General features: G+C 33.3%; 1 protein-coding gene across 1 annotated transcript; it reads right to left on the reverse strand.

The window, feature by feature from the left end:
• Window positions 1–11,814: 11,814 nt before the first annotated feature.
• Window positions 11,815–14,064, reverse strand: LOC139431207 (uncharacterized). The gene has a single exon (XM_071198844.1). It carries the CDS (start codon window positions 14,062–14,064, stop codon window positions 11,815–11,817), a length of 2,250 nt encoding a protein of 749 aa, XP_071054945.1.
• Between the last annotated feature and the right edge of the window lie 4,594 nt (window positions 14,065–18,658).

The raw sequence follows: 18,658 nt of genomic DNA on the forward strand, positions 1-18,658 counted from the left end.
TTATTTAATGTAATTAGTTTAATTAAATTCATTTTGGGGTGTATTATTTGAATCGAATCACCAAGATGAGAACGATGTCCAAACGATTTGAAGGAACTGTGACGTTTTGCAATTAGAACAGTATTTTTAAAGAGGATTAAAAAAATGGAAAAATAAAATTTGACGTTGACAACCGGAGTTACTCAAAACTTTATTGTTTAAACTAAATATGGCGTATTTGTACTCCTTTTAATGCAAATTTTGTGAGGATGTCATATTTATTAAGTATAATAGTTCATACCATTAAGTAATTAAAAAGTTATTTTAAAATTAAACGAAATAGTTCAAATTCTGATCATAAACGTCAACTTTAATTTTACAATTTAAAAAAAAATTTCATTAAAAATCCTTTAAAATGAATGCAAACACGATTATTTTATCTTAGAAAAACAACAAAGATCAAAAGAAAAAATTAGTAACATGAAGAATTTTTGAGATAACCCTATCGTGTTTGGAGTCATTTTAGAAGACTTTTCGTGAAGATTACGATGCAAAAATGTTAAATAAATAAACTCACGGCATCTCTTAAAATGGGCATGATGTGGGGCCGATATCTTTGCTTGCCGTCCAAAGTTATTGGTAAACGTCGGGCGGTTCAATCGCTTTCAATTCCCAACGATCGTCAATCTCGTAAAATCATTTTCATTATTAATTACAGCATTAATATCTTTTTCTTGATTAATTTCTTTCGAATCAATTTCTTCGAATCGAAATCGAATTGGTCAATATTAATTTTGACAATTTCAATATCTTTTTCATCGCTTTTCTCGTCATTATGATGATGTTCCCTGTGTTTCTTATGCTTCCTATTGTTGTGTTGACAATTCTCCTCGGTAAACCGATGTTTTTGCTTCCTCTTTTCAATCTCTTGGTTTTTCATTTTCTTTTTATACTTGTCATTAATAATATTATTAAACGTCGAGGAATTCGTTTGGTGACTCTCCTGGATTTCGTAATGATCCTGAATTTTTGATTCGGTGTTGGTGGAGTTGAATTTTTTCCGCTCGAATCTTCCGTTGTTAACGTTCTTCTTTTACGCTTGCTTAAGCTCGATAAAGAATTTGGGTCATATTTCATGAAGGGATAATCCGAAGGGAGTAATCGGATGTCTTTCAATGGAATTTTTTCGTTATCGCCGTCGTCGAAATAAACAGAAAGAAATTTTGAGATGGGTGAATCGGGTTCTGCCACACTTCCGGGATAAAGGCAACGATATTTTTGACTCCTATAAGCAACTACTCTTGTTCCAACCGTTAATTCTTTTTCGTTTCTTGGATAAACTTCCAAAATCTCAAATAAAAAAAGTCCCCGTCCAAAGTTATGGAGTAAACGTCGGGCGGTTCAACCGTTTTTAATTCTCCCGAGTAAAATAACCCTCCCATTGCTGTTAAAACTCTCTTTGTAACCAAATCATCCGGTTTTAATAGACAACGATAGTCAATCTCTTTCATTTCATTTTTAACATTTTTTTGAGGATTTGCACCAACATTTTCTTGACTTCGTTTATCTTGACCCAATTTTAATTTTTCTTGTTTCAGTTTGTCTTTAACCTTATCTTCATTAAACTTATTTTCATTAAGTTTATTTTCATTAAATTTATTTTCAATAAGTTTATTTTCCTTAAATTTATCTTCCTTAAACTTATCCTCAATTTCATCATCGTCTTCATCTTGCCGATAACACTTAATCATAGGTTCAATTTTCAATTTCGACCTTATTTTACATTTCTCCACTATTTTTTGATTCTTCTCCTTCTTGTGTTCATTGGATTCCTCGATTAATCTCAGCGGGGTATCCGAAAAGGTACTGTTTTCAAGTAACTTTTGTTTAGCCGTTAAAAGGTATCCACTCGCATAACCCTTCCTAGCCTCATTAGCAACCAACATTCGTTCATGTTGTCGATAAACTCCATGATAGTAATGAACTTTTGGGCCTCCCACCTTTCTTTTTTTTGACGAAGAGTTTTCCGGACTAGAATCATTTAAATCTTGGGTAAAACAACGCTTATTATTATTTTTATTAATATCTTGGAAATTCTCATAATATTTTTCATCGGTTATGGCACAAAGCATCGGTGGTTCTAATAAATCATTGTTTATTATTCGCTGTTCGTCATGGTGATCGAATTTATCTAAAATAAGGGGAGGTGGGTATAATCTATCACCGACTTTATCATCAACAATCTTATTCTGATCGTTAATTTTAATTTTATCATCGATACATTTCTCCCTTGACTTATGGTGTTTCTTCGAACACTCTTTATGATCATTCGATTACTTCTTCCAGTTTAACTTAACTAATTCTTGTTGTTTCGCCCGATATTCAGTTTAGTCGTTTTTAAGTGTTTTAGTTGTGAATAGTTTCTTATGGTTATGTCTGTTATTGTATTCTTATTGTCTTTGTAAGTGTTTATTAGCTGTTATTATCCTCAAGTAAGTTTCGATAGTCTATAAATTTAGAAAAGCCTGAATATATTTACAGTTAATGTGTGATTTTTTAAGCAGCATGTTGAGAATATGTGCTTATTTTGAGTATAAGAACAGTCTAATAAATACCCCCAATTTTCGCATATTTGAATTTCCTGTCCATAATCCGAAGCGACTGGAGAAGTGACAGGAGTGTATACATTGACGGATAATCTAGATGTAGCTACATTCTTCGTTCGATTCTAAAGGGAACATTTTGATATTAAAATGTTGTGCCATGCTTCAATGTTGATACAAAAGTCCATAAATAATAATTAATTTTCAATATCTGTTGGTAGAAATGGCTGCAATTTAGTATAAAAATTTCTATTTTGCGTTCATTCTTACTCCTAGTGTTCTATCAGACAAAAAACTGTTTATTAATAATATTAGATTTGGTGAACCGTTCATTCTTGCCAGTTTAAATAGAAAACCATTATGCCACACTGATTCAAATGCCTTCTTGGTATCTCAACTTAATGCCGAATTTTCTTCTGCCGATTTTGCTTAAATAAGTTTGACGTTAGAATTTTAAAAGGGTGAGTGGTGGACATTTTTGATTTAAATCCAAACTGATATGGTGGAATGAACGAATTGACCACAGACAGTAATCTGTTCTTTATAACAATATCAAAGGTTTCGATCACGTATAATAAAGTAATTGGTCTGTAATCCCTCGGAGAGAGTAAGTCGTTGTCTTTTTTTAGGAATGGAAATTATTGTTTCCCATTTTCCATTCTTTAGGAAAATATCTGTTCTTGATACAATAATTAAAGGCTTTTATTATGTATATATGTACCTCATCATCCAATCTTCTTAAAACATTCCTTGTAATGTTATCCGATCAGGGCGATGAGTTTTTACCATTGTGTAAAGCTATACAGAGGGTCCCGTATCTTCCGCATCAGAGCATTATAGCGCTCTTTCTAATAAAATGTTTAAAATGTTTTCGAAATGTTTATAATAACCGCACGGGAACAGTTTAAAGTTATCCGCTATTGTCCAATAGACGATCAAGCATCACAATGTACGCACAGTTACTGGAAATGTTTAGGAAGATATCGACGTTAAAGTTTTCGGTGAAGCGCGCTCTGAGTTTCCCAATCAGTTCTTGTCTATTTGAGTTGGTAGGTTTGTTACGTACAGGCTGTCTCAAAATCGTTGTCCGCATAGGCTATCTCCGAAACTAAAAGAAATAGAAAAAAAGTTGCTTACATGTCATTATCTCGTTTTTCGAGAAACTGCTAATGCCGAAAACTCCGAACAGCAATCGTCTTTTGTTTTCGCCCTATCGGCAAAAACTGAAAAATTTTCGAAACAAAAACTCGAAGAAACTCAGTTCGAACCAGTTTCTGAAGAAGGTTACAACATGGCATCCGAAATGTCAAACCTTTTCTTAAAAGACGCACGGCAAAATCCGTAAGTTTCTAGTGTTAGTTCTAATTTTAGTTCAATTCACACCGGCCTTGAAAGCCTTCCTACTCATATATATGAAAAATTGTTTCGAACAAAAGATGTTTAAAGTTCAATTTTAAATAAATAATCTCTAATAAAATAAATTGATATCTGTTTTAGTTAAGACTATGTACTGGTATGATATTGATGGTGTTAGTCGGGCATTAATTAATTGTCGATTCTAATAAAACTTATTTGGAAGAAAAGTTGTTTAAAATTCAATTTTCATTTTCATACAAGTTTTCACTCATGAAATCGTCGCTAATTATCCCTACGAATGCGCGTTCATCTGCATTAATAAAAATGGGTCAGTTAGGTTCTAATTTTTTGAAGATAGAAATGAATACTAAAAGAATAAATATAAGTAAAAGAGGTTTTTCTTTTAAACATACTATCATTAAAATCTAATTAAGTTCGAATTAACCTGATTAAGTAGTTTTTAATAGCCTCATTAAGACCTTAATTACGCACATATAAATAACCTCCAATTCTGTATAAAGTTCAGTTTACCCAGTTCTTTTGTAAGTGGCAGTTCTCGTGATACTACCTTAATCAATATGTTTTTCCAGACTTTCCAGAAGACAATCTACACGAACCAAGTTATACCTTTCTTTTTAGAGTTTCCGGTGGAATTAATAATAATGATTCTAGGTTTTTTGGATCCGAAATCTCTTTTGGTTGCAGCTGTAACATATGCCAAGGTGATGGATATTTGTCAAGAACACACAACTCTTCGAAGACGATTGAGGGCTGCTCAAAATTCCGAGGAAAAGCGAAGAGTTAATTATTACCTAAATCCAAGTAGTGTAGTTAAAGTAATAAGAAATGGACCTGTCAATAATTGTTCGACAAAATTTGAAAAGTCTAAAAAAGACTTTTTATCTTTGGATTTAATTGGTAAGATTAGTAATAGGTGTGAAAGTAGGTTTAAGAGGATAAGTAATGTTACATCAACTCGAAACTTTAGAATATAAGTTCTTAATTTTAGATTTATTTAAAAATCTGTTGACCAATTCTTTCTTGAATAAATTTTAAACTTTAAGATGTTACTTGTGAAGTGGAAACGATTCTAAAATAAAATGGTATAAAAATAAATAAAACTTTTCATTTCAATTTGAAATCTTCTTCGCGAATTCCAATTTTCTTTACAGGCCCATTCAAATTGAATTTCAAATTTTTACCGAGGTTCATTTGGGCACGTGGTTGACCATCTTGTAGCAGCGCTGTGACGACGCGGTTATTATAAACATTTCGAAAAATTTGATTAGAAAAATCGATTCAGAATAATGTATCCTTCAACCATATAATGCTCTGGTCCGGAAGATTTTAGTTTTAGGAGTTTCATTTTCTTCGGTTGGCAGCGGGCAAATTTTGACCGTTGGCCTCGTCAAATATCCTGTTTTCGTCTTAATTGTCACGACTCTAACAATGCCGTCAGATCTGGGGTGTAATTTTACAATTCGTCCGAGATTCCAATGCAATGGAGGAAGTTGCTCATTTTTCACCAAGACCACCAATCTCCGGACATTCCATTTCGCTCTCTGATGTAAAGTGCTGTACGGCTCGCTTTATAAGTTGCCATCTTTTCAAACGATTAATAGAAACCTGGTGAATCCGCTGATCACCAATTACTCTTAGCAAATGAGTCTTTACAACCCTGACTCCGGCTTCTGCGAGGCCATTAAAATGTGGAGCTGCTGGAGGATGAAATACCCAGGTTAATTCAAATTTTACCACTGAAGACTGGGCGAATTCTTTCAATTTGTTGTTGGTCCCTTGATCCGAAAGAAGTGAAGAGCATCGTCCTCGACGCGATCTGAAACTAGCTCTAGATGAATCGCCTTCGTGGCGGTACAAACTAAAACACAAATATAAGATTTTACAGACCGCGAACCTCTACCACGATTGAACGTGGTGCATATAAGGCCGGCAAAATCCACAGCGGTTGTTGTAAATGCCTTGACCTTTGATAGTCGACAAAGACGAATATCGGCCATAAACGGTGCATGTGATTTAAGTTTACACCGAAAACATCGGATACATCTGGATATAATTCGGCGAATGATGCTCCGGGATGATAAAATCCAATATTGTTGTTGGACCAATAATTGGAGAGTTCTGTGGCCCAGGTGTGAGTATCTACGGTGTAAATTTTTCAATATTAATTCATTCATAATTCATCATCAATTGATTCATCATTTTCAGCCCTATCCAAAACCTCGCCATAATTATCCCCTTTTAAAACAAGGGTTGCATCATCGGCATACAATAAGCAATGCACGCCTTCACCCAGATACGTAGGGAAGTCATTGAAAAATAAAAAAAATAACAATGGCCCCAACATGGAGCCCTGAGGAATTCCCATTTTTATATTGCGCTTACCAGACACAGCTTCCTCACCCCTGACCTGCTGTGACCTGTCTGTCAAATAAGATTTAATTAGTTCAACACTTTGTCCATCAAAATCGTAAAAATTAATTAACTTATCAAGTAGTATTTGATGTGAAACTGTATCAAAAGCTCGTGTCAAATCTAAAAAAAAATGCGGCACAATATTCATTCCTTGCGAAACTATCTAGGCATAGGTTAACAAAGCTGACCCCTTCTAAAACCAAATTGATTTACATGTAGTAAGTTGTTATGCTCGACAAAATTCATTATTCTATCATAGATAGCACGTTCATAGACCTTGGAAAAAATTGGAAGAATACTAATTGGGCACCAGTCTGACAAGCGGGAGAACAAACAAGCTAATATTATTTTTAATGAAGTTGGTAGAAATGCCATACACGTCACGTGCTGTGCTAGATTTCAAAGACATTAAGATTTTACGTATTGCATTTGGTGTTATAGAGGATAGAGAGAAATTCAGCTGTAAAGCAACATTGACATTGCATAAATTGACTGCAATATCTGACGTATGCGGAAACTTTTTGACAATATTCTCAGCAATATCTACAAAATAAGCATTTAGAGCATCAGCATTTAATTTCTCTATGATTCAAGCAGATCCACAACATTGGTCACCCATGAAACGGACGTACAAAATTTTAAGTTAAAATCACCGGCAATAATAATACCCTTTTACGGTTATATAACAGCTATAACGCCCGATCCAAAGTATCACGAAAAATTTCTAAATTCCCGTTTGGTGATCTGTACAAGCAAACAATGACCGTATCAAAAATCTCGTAGTAGGCAGCAGATAGCTCACAGTTCAGCTCTGCAATGTCTCTTTTCGCAAAATCTGCAACTTCTCCACGAATCATTATAGAGCGCGAAAAACCGGAAACTAGTGACCAAGTGCCAAGAGTTAACCCATTATATACTTCACATTCTGTCAACCAATGCTCACTCAAACATACAAAATCGTACTTAATGTCCAATGAATGGCATCTTGAGCGTTGAAATCGGCTTCATCACAGAGACCAATAATTGAATTGTGTGCCTTTTTAAAATTATCGTAGATCGCTTGCTCTTTCAATAAAAATTTGATCTTGCATAGGAGTAACACGATTGGTAGTTAAGGAACGTCCGAATGTGAGGGTTTCAGAAATTTAAATAATAAAAATAGTACGTTTTAAAGTTAATTTAGCAAGTTTGTCAGCCATGGATGAAACTAAATGGAAAAGATTCAAAAGAAGAAAAAAATTAAATAAGAAAACCAAAATAGAATGCTTCCAAAGGGAAGAGTTGGAATAAAACTAAAAAGAAAGTGAATATTCTTGGAAATGGTAAGATAACTCAAGTGTATATTTTTCTCTTTTGCTTTCGAAAAATGATGAAGAATGACGTATTTAGATTCTTAAAACAATGTAAGTAACCGAAAATAACTTTCGAAAATGACTAAAAATAAAATAAATGGAATAAATAAAAGAGAGTAAGACTCTTTATTATGATTTCGATAATGCGAACACGAGCCCGGAAAACGTCGCTTTTTCCCGGTTCCCAAACGGCGCGCGCATAAGCGCATTAGACGAGTATGTGTGTGTTTGGTTGCAGCTTCAACACTTTTCGGAAAGCCTTATTAATTACCTCGAATAATAAATTTATTTCCGGGATAGGATTGAGGACTATTAAAACGACAATTATTTTTTCATATGCCAATATTTCGCTTTTGTATTAAAGATGAAAATACTTTTTCTACTTTTTCTGTATTATGCATAATACACGCCGATGAATTCCAGAATCTTCCAATTCAAAATTTTTAATACTTTATTTCTGTTTTAATTGTTTAATCGTAAGAAATTTTAAATTGTAATCTGAGGGATATGGTTATCTTTCAAAAATTGACGAATTTTCCTGAGGATGAGGACTGGATCCTCGAAACATGTAGAATAGAGAATTTAAATAAATATAACATTGAAAAAGTATAGAAAAAGTATTTTCATCTAAATCAACACGATGTTAAGAAAAACCACAAACAATTATTTGTATTAAAGCTTCTTCAGGACTTAAATTTAAACAAATGAATTTTGTGGATATATATGTATGTATCCACAATATAAATTAATATTTTAATAAATAATAATATGACTACACTAATATAACTACATTCACAGGATTGATAGAATCGATTGATTATTATTTTGAATGATAATAATATTAATTATTTTATATAGTAACGTTCTCCTTTGTTTTGTACATGTCGTGTGCACAGCATGCTACAGCCACTTCCCCTCCTATACAGATTAATAAAAAGAGGAATATGGTGATTAAAGAAAAAAGAAATCATATTTAAAAATTGAAAGTAACTTTTTTTTGAATTTTTATATTATGAGAATTGATTGCCTCGCTGTGGTGACATATGTAATTTTCTTTTAAAAGAAATGCTGGTTTAAGGTTGTTGATGTTAACAGCTACTTCCTTGTTATTTTTGAAAATTACAAAATATTTCGGAAATGTTTTTATCACTTTAAATGGGCCTTCATATCTTGGTGTTAAAGAGGGTTGAATCCCATTAATTTTGACAAAAACAAATTTTGAAATGAATAAATCTTTATGAATAAATGGTTTTTGGTTGGAATAAAAAACTGTGTTTACTGGTTTCAAACAAGAGAATGTTTCTCGTAAACTAGATAGCAATGGATCAGATTCCAAAGGGTGTTGAATATTAACAAAAAATTCTCCTGGAAGCCTAAGTGGTTGACCGTATACAAGTTCAGCAGATGAACAACCTAGGTCTTCCTTAAGAGATGATCTGAGGCCTAGGAGAACCAAGGGAAGATCATTGTTCCACCTCGTAGTGTTACCTCTGGCAGTTATGGCTGTTTTTAAAGAACGGTGAAACCTTTCTAAAATTCCGTTGCTTTGGGGATGGAAGGTGGATGTATGAATTTGACGTGTTCCTAGAAGGGTGTGAAATTTTGAAAAGAGTTTTGATTCGAATTGTCGTCCCTGATCATGGGTTATAGTGCTAGGAATGCCAAATCGGCTGAAATAATGCCGAAACAAAGTATTCGCAATAGAAGAAGAACCAATATCTTTGAGAGGAAAAGCTTCTGGCCAACGCGTGAAACGATCTATTACGGTGAGCACATATGTGCAGCCAAGGGACGGAGTGAGAGGACCGACCAAATCAATGTGGATATGATCGAATCTTAATTTTGGTATCGGAATTTTACTAATAGGTGATTTTGTGTACTTTTGAACTTTTGTTTGTTGACATCGCAAACAGGTTTTTGTCCATAACTGAATGTGTTTTGTCATGTGAGGCTAAAAGAATCGTGTTTTGATGATGTGTGTAGTAGCGCGAATACCAGGATGTGTTAAGTTGTGAAATTTGTTGAAAATTGTTTTACGAAATTTTTGTGGTATGTATGTTCGAGGATTGTTTGTTGAAATGTCGCACCAAAGCTTTACATCTGAATGTGATGTTGTTTGTTGCGATAGGTTATATTTAGTAGTTTGTGTCTTTGAGTATTGTTTGTTTAGTAAATGTGTTAATTCTGTATCGTTAAATTGCGCGGTTTTTAAGGTTTGTGTGTCAGGGTACTGTGAATTTAGAGAATCAATATTTGTTCTGGACAACGTGTCCGCTACAATGTTTGATTCTCCTGTAATGTACCTGATATCTGATGTGAATTGTGTTATGTAAGTAAGATATCGTGTCTGACGTGAGTAGGTAGAAAATGAGGACACTTCTGACGTCACAGCATGGCATGAGGATACTTCTGACGTCAGAGCCCCCTCCAAGCCCCCCCACCCCTTAGGGCGGGGGTTAGGATGAGCGTTGACGAAAGTGTAGTCCCCACCCCCCACGTGACCATTAGAAGTGCCCCCATTTTCAGAGAGAGAGAGAGAGAGAGAGAGAGAGAGCGAGTGACTTACCACAGCACCACCACCACCACCACCACCCCACCAGCAGCACACATCTTATTTATATCTAAATTTATGATAGCTAAATTTTTAAAAAATCTTCTCCAATCGTCTCCACATCCTTTAAACGCTCCAACAAAATTTCCTTGAGCGCGAGGAGTATGGAACGTCCCCATCATTGTAGGGGGGTGTTATGTAAATTCTTCTACATCCGCGGTTTCTTTTCTATTGAGATGCTGTTTTGGCTATTGCAGGTTGAAATACAAGATGGGTACCATCTGATATCGCCAATTCCTTCACTTTAAACCCTCTGTGGAGATGGCGAATCCCTGAACATCCAATACTTTTTTATCACGTTGTGCCTCAACATTATACTGCTAAGACGGCGCTGTGATTGCGAAAATATAGATGAGATGATAATAAGAGATACTTCCCTCATCCTCCTTTTTTTCGCTAGCATCGAAATTTCTATAACAATAAAAAATAGGATATAATAATACTAGGACGAGAAAAAAAAAAAAATATTGCTTACCATTGATAGCATCTAAAAATCGATATCAAATACTATGACGGGTGAAATTGGGGGAGGAGGTTGTTCCGAGGGAGATGCAGGAGTATCTCTCCAATCTTGCCCTTGAGGGTAGTACACCGTGCTTTCGCTTCCATTCCCCTCATCCTCATCCTCCTCATCAACCTCCTCCTCCTCTTCACTGCCACTAATCATGTACACGATTTCTATATCAATAAAAAATAAAAAATAAGAGATAATTATAGTAAGATGAAAATTTTACCGTGATAGCATCTAAAAATCGATATGAAATACTATGATGGGTGAAATTGGGGGAGGAGGTTGTTCCGAGGGAGATGCAGGAGTATCTCTCCAATCTTGCCCTTGAGGGTAGTACACCGTGCTTTCGCTGCCATTCCCCTCATCCTCATCCTCCTCATCAACCTCCTCCTCCTCCTCCTCCTCCTCCTCCTCCTCCTCTTCACTATCACTAATCATGTACACGATTTCTATATCAATAAAAAATAAAAAAATAAGAGATAATTATAGTAAGATGAAAATTTTACCGTTCGATGCTATCGGTACCAGCGCCGGTGTTGGTGGCGGTGAATCTTCTATATAAATTATATCTATAACATCAAAAAATGAAAAAAAAAAATAGGGTATAATAATAGTAGAACGAGAAAAAAATATTGCTCACCGTTTGGTGTCACCACCACCTCTGCTGCTGCTGCTGCTGGTGCTGCTGGTGCTGCTGCTGCTACCGGCAGCGCTGGTAATAAATTATAATAAAAACATTTTTAAAACAATAAAAGTATACTCACCAAATGCGGGTGCGAGTGGTACTATCGCCTCATCATTCACAAACGTTACTCGGATCGAGTTTCCATATGCCCGTACTAATCTGCTCCGAGTAAACATTTCGAGACGATGCTATTTTCTATTCGAAACTTTAATTTTTGCGTCTATATATATTATATGGATGCGGGCTCCCCCACTCATTAGAAGCAGATGCTGCAGTTTTTTTATTTATAATTTATAATGTCCCCACGGAAACGTGATTATCGGAGTGTCAGAGGAAATAAATCTCTTATCATCATTACTGCTCAATGAAATTTTATTTATATTCACCGAATATAATTGATGATTATTTGAACGAATACTATTAAAATTGCTTAATTTAATTGAATCGTTAAATAGAGCGTTTTCGAAATCTTTAAAGGTTAATAATTTTGAAGCGGTTCTTCCAATTCCTTTTACTTTAGGTGATATTTCTTTATTATTAATCTTTAATGTGTATACTTTAGCTCTTAATGCAATAAATTCCGTTAGAATATCTCCCTTACATTCATCCTTAAATTTACCTGGAACTTTTTTATTGGTTGAAGGAATTTTCCAAATGTTATTAGAAGATAGATCCGAGGTATCAAATAAATCAATATTATCGCGAATAGCATCATAAATAGAATAATTTTTAAGCTTGCATTTAAATTTATAAATTAAGGAATCTGTATCCATATACATAAGTTGAACATGAAATTTACTATCTAGAATTTGTTTAACAAAATCGTAGTGAAAGGAATACATTAATGTTTTCGATAGCTCCAATACAGTAAAACCTATATAAATAGGTTTATTAAAAATTATTTCTGTTTTTTCTAATTCAATTGAAACGATGTTTTCACTAAAAATTTTTAAACATTTAAATTCGGGTTTTGATATATATTTTCGAGCGCTCCTCCAATTATTACAAATAACAATTTTCCTTTTTTTTCTATCGTTCTCCATAGTTTTTCCGAAATGTGCATTAATAATTAATTTAAAGAAATTTTTATCGAATTCATTGTCGGCCTTCATTCGCAATTTCGTATTTAAATCTATAAACTGCTTTAGCCAGGGTGATTGTCTAAATTTTAAAATACGTTTTACATTATCAATCTTAATACCCAATTTAACAGCTTGTTTTAAATTAATATAGTGAATTATGTATGAAAATTTATTATTAAGCGTACATAGTAATTTCAAGATGGAACTGTTTGGAGGTTTGATATGTTCAGGGAGTAAGGGAAAATCACTGTAAAAATCGTGTAATTCTCTTGGCACCGATAAATCCGCTTCTACGATATATCCATATTCAGAATCGTCGGCAACATTTAATACATTAAAATTTGTATCATATAACCAGCTAAATTCATTAATCGGCATATATTGGCTTTGAGCCCAACCATATAAGTTAGTTGCATCCCAATACATTAAGTATGTATGAAAAGGATCTCCATCGAAATTATTGGGATCGTATGGATTATTTGCTTTAGCATAGCGATGAATGGATTGAGTAATTCCGCCTCTAATTCCTTTTTCAATAAATAAAATCATATCAATATCTTTAAGGAGCTCCAATTTTACATGAGTTGATTTCAGGGATGCAGCCCAACTTAATCCTGGAGCAGTGTAAAATGCTGCAGCATCTAATCCATAATGATTAATCGTTAAATTACGAAAATTTTCAAATACATCACACAAAAGAAGCACATCCGTTTTTAAATATAAATCTGAATAGTCTCCTAGTGTTTTACAATCGAATGTATTCCAAACATCGAGTGCATGCGAATAATCATCATCGGTTATTCCCTCATTCGCGAGAATTGAAAAGAATTTCTCTTGTTCAGGTAAACATGTTTCATTGAATTTATCAAAATTGTCTATATAGTCGTAAGGATATACACCTTTTCGCGTAGTTAATTTGAATTGTTGAGGGTTTGGAAACCCTGCTTTAGTATGAATTAATTGTTCAGTTTTCAAATTACCGACAAGCTCGCTTAAAGATGCAGACATAAATCTGTAACTATCCAAAAATACAAATTTTATTTGGTTAATTTTCACTGATAAAGAAATGTATGTTTCATGGTTAACAGGAATCACGTTGATTTCATAGTTTTTTGCAAGCTCCAAAACAAAAAGGTGTACATCGTAACCGCTTAAATTATGAAAAAAAATAGGGATGCTATAGTCTACTTTGATTTGTAAATTACAGTTGGAACATAAAGGAGATATAAATTTTCCTGTAAAATGATCATGATGTTTGACTTTGGGATTTGTGTTTGTAAAATTACAAAAGCAGATGGGACAGTTATTTGTGGAATGGAATGCGTTCTTTTCAGCTCGCGTCATGGGGTGCATACGATTTGTGGTGCCGGCTTTTAGGATTAAGTAAAGTTCATTACTTAAAAGTTTTAATTGTTCAATGAACCATATTTGAGGATCTTGTCCTCGATACATTTTAAAACTATTGTAGCACTCGTTAAACGAGCAAACGATGTTAAATGCAACACTGCATGCTTCATGTAATTGATAATTTAACATACACGACTTTAAGTTCGAATTAGAACAACCATCAATTTTTTTTAGTAAAGATTCAAAGTCTGCGTAAATAACGAAAGGTTTCCTAAATAATGCTTTAAAATTTTTAAAATGCAGAGTATTTTCTTCCGGAATTGTTAATTTAACTGCTTTATGATCACTACAACTTAATGAGTGTTTATGTAGTAGATCTTTTGAATTAAAATGGTTGAGACAACGATCGCAAATAAATAATTTGTTTCTATTTTTGGTAATAGATTTAAATAATAGTGGAGCTAAATCGTGTATTAAGCAGTAATGATGCAAATTATTTTTTTCCAAAAATAGTAAATTACAATGGTTATCTTTTATTTGTTTTGTATGATAGTATGGTCCTACTAATTCTAAAGCATCATTGAATCCGAAAACATTAATAGACATTGTAGGATTCTGTTTTTCAAATTTACTAATATCCCATAATTTAAGAGGAAAATCTAATCCTTGCAAATTAAAGATCTTTTCAATATTGTAATAATTATATGATCGTGCCTCTATTGAGTTGATTTTATATATAGAAGCCAGCATACAATAAATAAAACACAAATTATCGTTTAAATTTCGAATATTAAGAATCGCTCCTTTTTTCCTATTACTCAAGCTACTAGGCAACTCTATATAGCTACCTCCATGGATGGGCGAATATTTATTGATGCAGACCAATAAATAATTGAGGGAGAGGAATGCCCAACCAGAACCTCGCTCAGCGAATTCACTCATCTCAATAAAAAAATAATAATAGCTAATTAATATGCTTTTATAAAACATAGAAAGAAACTCACCTGACCCAAAATTATCTCGATAAATTCATTTAAGATTGTGTTGATACATGAAGATTGTAATATTACCCTGTGAGGTGTATTAAAATATTTGATATCCTGTTCTTCGCTCGTGGGAATAATAAAATTACTTGATAGTTCTACATTTACTTTTACTCCACTCATTTTTTTTAATATGTTTCGGATTCTTGATTTAATGAGTGGAATACAATCTTCCAAAAATTTTTGTGGATCTATATGCGTTAAATTGACGATCGCTCCCGTTCGTAATCGAGATTCGAATGCTGAAGCGATATCTTGCCATCTCACCCGTTTACTTCGTGCCCTTCTATTTAACCCTTCACCCCTTTTATTTAAAAATTGTAGAGAACGTTTTATTTTTATATCGAGTTGTCTTAACTCGCACAGTATTGTTTGATAACGCTTATAACATGAAAGTTTACTATTACTGATACGCAGACATTTATTAATTAAACGAATATTGGTTTTATTAAATTTATCGATATTTTTAAAATCTTCTATAGTTTTCGATTGTTCAACCATTAATCGCACAGTTTTTACTAATTGATTTGAAATATTTTCCATTGCTGTAGGTTGTTTATATAGCGTTTAAACTAAAACTAATGATTTTCGTATTAACTCGTTAATCTTATATACTATTAAGCAAGTATTTTTCCTTCCCCTCTCTCACTCCAACAAAAAAAAAAAAAAAAAAAAAAATCGCTTGGAAAGTTTATGTGGGAAGGATTGCGGTTATGGTAAATAAAGTCATAATATATTTTTAAATTATATTTATTTTAAGAATTCAATTTAACATTTAACGAATTTAAATTCATGTAATGGATTTTTATCTTTGGAAACATATTTCCGGGAGTGCAACAACAATCCAATTCTTTCATATTCCCCTGAATTTACCATTTCCGCAAACTCCTCGTCTACATGGTTTAGATATCGTTCCGGGAGAAAAACAACATTATCTTCAAGCTCCACCAGTAATGAAGGGAATTTAGCGTTCACCAAGCGTTTCATGGTAATAATTGGATATACCACATCTAACTCCATTTCCGTGCAAGATAATTTTGGTTTTAGCGAAGGTAAATTCGCGTTAATAAGTTTATCCTCAAATTTTTGCTGCGAAACAGACGATGTAGATTCATCACTTTCATATACAACATTTTTCTTATCTTTTTTCGTATACGGTATTGTTAGGCTATTCGCCGATTCACAAGTTTTTTTTTTATTTGAAACTTTAGGCATTTTTAGCGTGTAGAGCAACGATGATGCTTATATTATGTCTACTTTATGACTGTATATATATTACCGAAATTTACCCTGTTTATATATATGTTGGTGTGACCATGAAATTTTTCTATAAATAAATCAACAGGATGTAATGAATAATTAAACATGTATAAACTTGTTAGAAACGCGATCTCATAAACATCCAGCTTGGGGAAAAATAGATCAACTATTTTTATAACAGATGCATCCTCCCGTTACCGATAATTTGCATCCTCCCGCTAACGATGATAAGGTGTGAGCATGAAATTTTCTAATAAATAAATCATCAGGATGTAATGAATAATTAGACGATAAATATATCCTGTTAATTAAAGATGTATAAACTTATTAGAAACACGATCTCGTAAACATCCGGCTTCGGAAAAAGAAAATAGATCAACTATTTTTATAACAGATACATCCTCCCGTTACCGATAATTCGCTATCAATAAAATGTGTAATGCATTCTATCAATTAGCTACATCCTCCCGCTAACGATGATAAAATGTGTAATGCATTCCATCAATTAACCACACAAAAAATATATCGATTAACACCCGCATCCTCTCGCCAACACTATATGATTCAACGACAACACTCAGATCATCGTTATCTAATTTTATTTTATTGCTATGCAAAAAATATATTAATTAACCGCCTGCATCCTCCGGATAGCGATAATTCGAGTTATATAAATTCTTTATAATATGTACTAAGAGTTATTATGTCTACAATGTCATCGTCATCGTCATCGGATGCGGATTTCGTCCGATTTGAGGAAGAATGTAAGTTTTTTCTTTTTCGTTTATCTTATGAATTAAATATTGATTATTTAAATTTGATTTTTTTTTAGATTACAAAAACGATTACCTTCAAGCGGGGGAAACAAATTTTATTCGCAACCAAAAATGCAAGTTTTTTTTCTTTTTTCATTTGTCTTATGAATTAAATATTGATTATTTAAAATCGATTTTAGATAACGAGAGGATAGCGAGAAGGAGTTCCAAGTCTCCAAGCGGCGATGGTGAGAGTAAACGTAAGTTTTTTTTATTTTTTTATTTCATGAAATACTATTCTTTATTGTTTTTTAGTTGGAGCGATAGCGAATCCGCGGCGCTCTCACATGTTGAGGAAAAAATAATTTTATGTATGTAAATGTAATAATAAAATATATATAGTGGAAATAAATTTTTTTTATTTTCTTAAATTTAAATGTATATATTAATAATCTAAACTTATTTTAAAAAATATAATATATCGTGGAAATAAATTTAAAAGTATATATATTAATAATCTAATCTAAACTTATTTTTAAAAATTTACATAAAGTTTTCATGTTTTCGAATGCACAGTTGCTGTTTATGTTGCGATGATGATGACAGGGATTTTCCTGTTTCCGTAAAACAGGACACGTCTTATTTATATCTAAATTTATGATTACTAAATTTTTAAAATCTTCTCCAATCGTCTCCCGCAATAACCTCTCTTTTTGATGCCCCTTCACAAAAACCACCTCCACATCCCTCAAACGCTCCAACAAAATTTCTTTGAGCGAGGAGTATGGAACGTCCCCATCATCGTAGGGGATGTTATGTAAATTCTTTTCTTGCCATACAACATCCTTGGCTTCTTTTCTATTTAGATGATGTTTGGCTATTGCAGGTTGAAATAGAAGATGGGTACCATCCGATATCGCTAATTCTTTCACTTTAAACCCTGTGGAGATGGCGAATCCCTGAACATCCAACACTTTTATTACGTTGTGAGTTGACATTATAATGCTTAGACGGTGCGATTCCGAAAATATGGGCGATAAAATTACTTCTACTTCATCGATTCGTTTTTTGAATCTTAACCGATCGTTGCAGACTTCTTGCCAGTTCGGCGCATCAATTTCAACTAACTCGATCTGTACAACAAACGCCCATTCAGAAAACTTTACGCATGTTCTTCCAGCACGTTTTTTATTTCTTTTTTTCCCCCTTTTACAACACGCTTCAGCTTTCCTATACAGATTCTCCAACTCTATAAGTTCGAGTGCACTCATTTAATTTCGATTTAAGTCTTTTGGTTTCTTGTTCACATGAAGAACAATACCAGCTACATTTGGAGGTTACAGATAAATTTACAAGAGCCTCCACTCGCGGTAATAATTCACTAATATTATTGCTATTAGCACATTTCCCGCTCCAAACGTAAACCAGCGTTTGACCTAAACAATTGATTAAATCTTGTCTTGCTTTAAAAAAAGCAATTGGTTTGAAAAAACGGAGCTATTCCCAATTGAATTTGTGTACTGGTGTTTTTAACATTATGGATGAGAGAAGTCGATCCATTTTTATAATAACTTAAATTAAAATGTTCTATTGTATCGATAGCGCCGATAATCATGCTAGCGATAAGACACAATATAAAAT

This window comes from Onthophagus taurus, chromosome 8 (assembly GCF_036711975.1).
Source record: "Onthophagus taurus isolate NC chromosome 8, IU_Otau_3.0, whole genome shotgun sequence".
NCBI classification, from domain to species: Eukaryota; Metazoa; Arthropoda; class Insecta; order Coleoptera; family Scarabaeidae; genus Onthophagus; species Onthophagus taurus.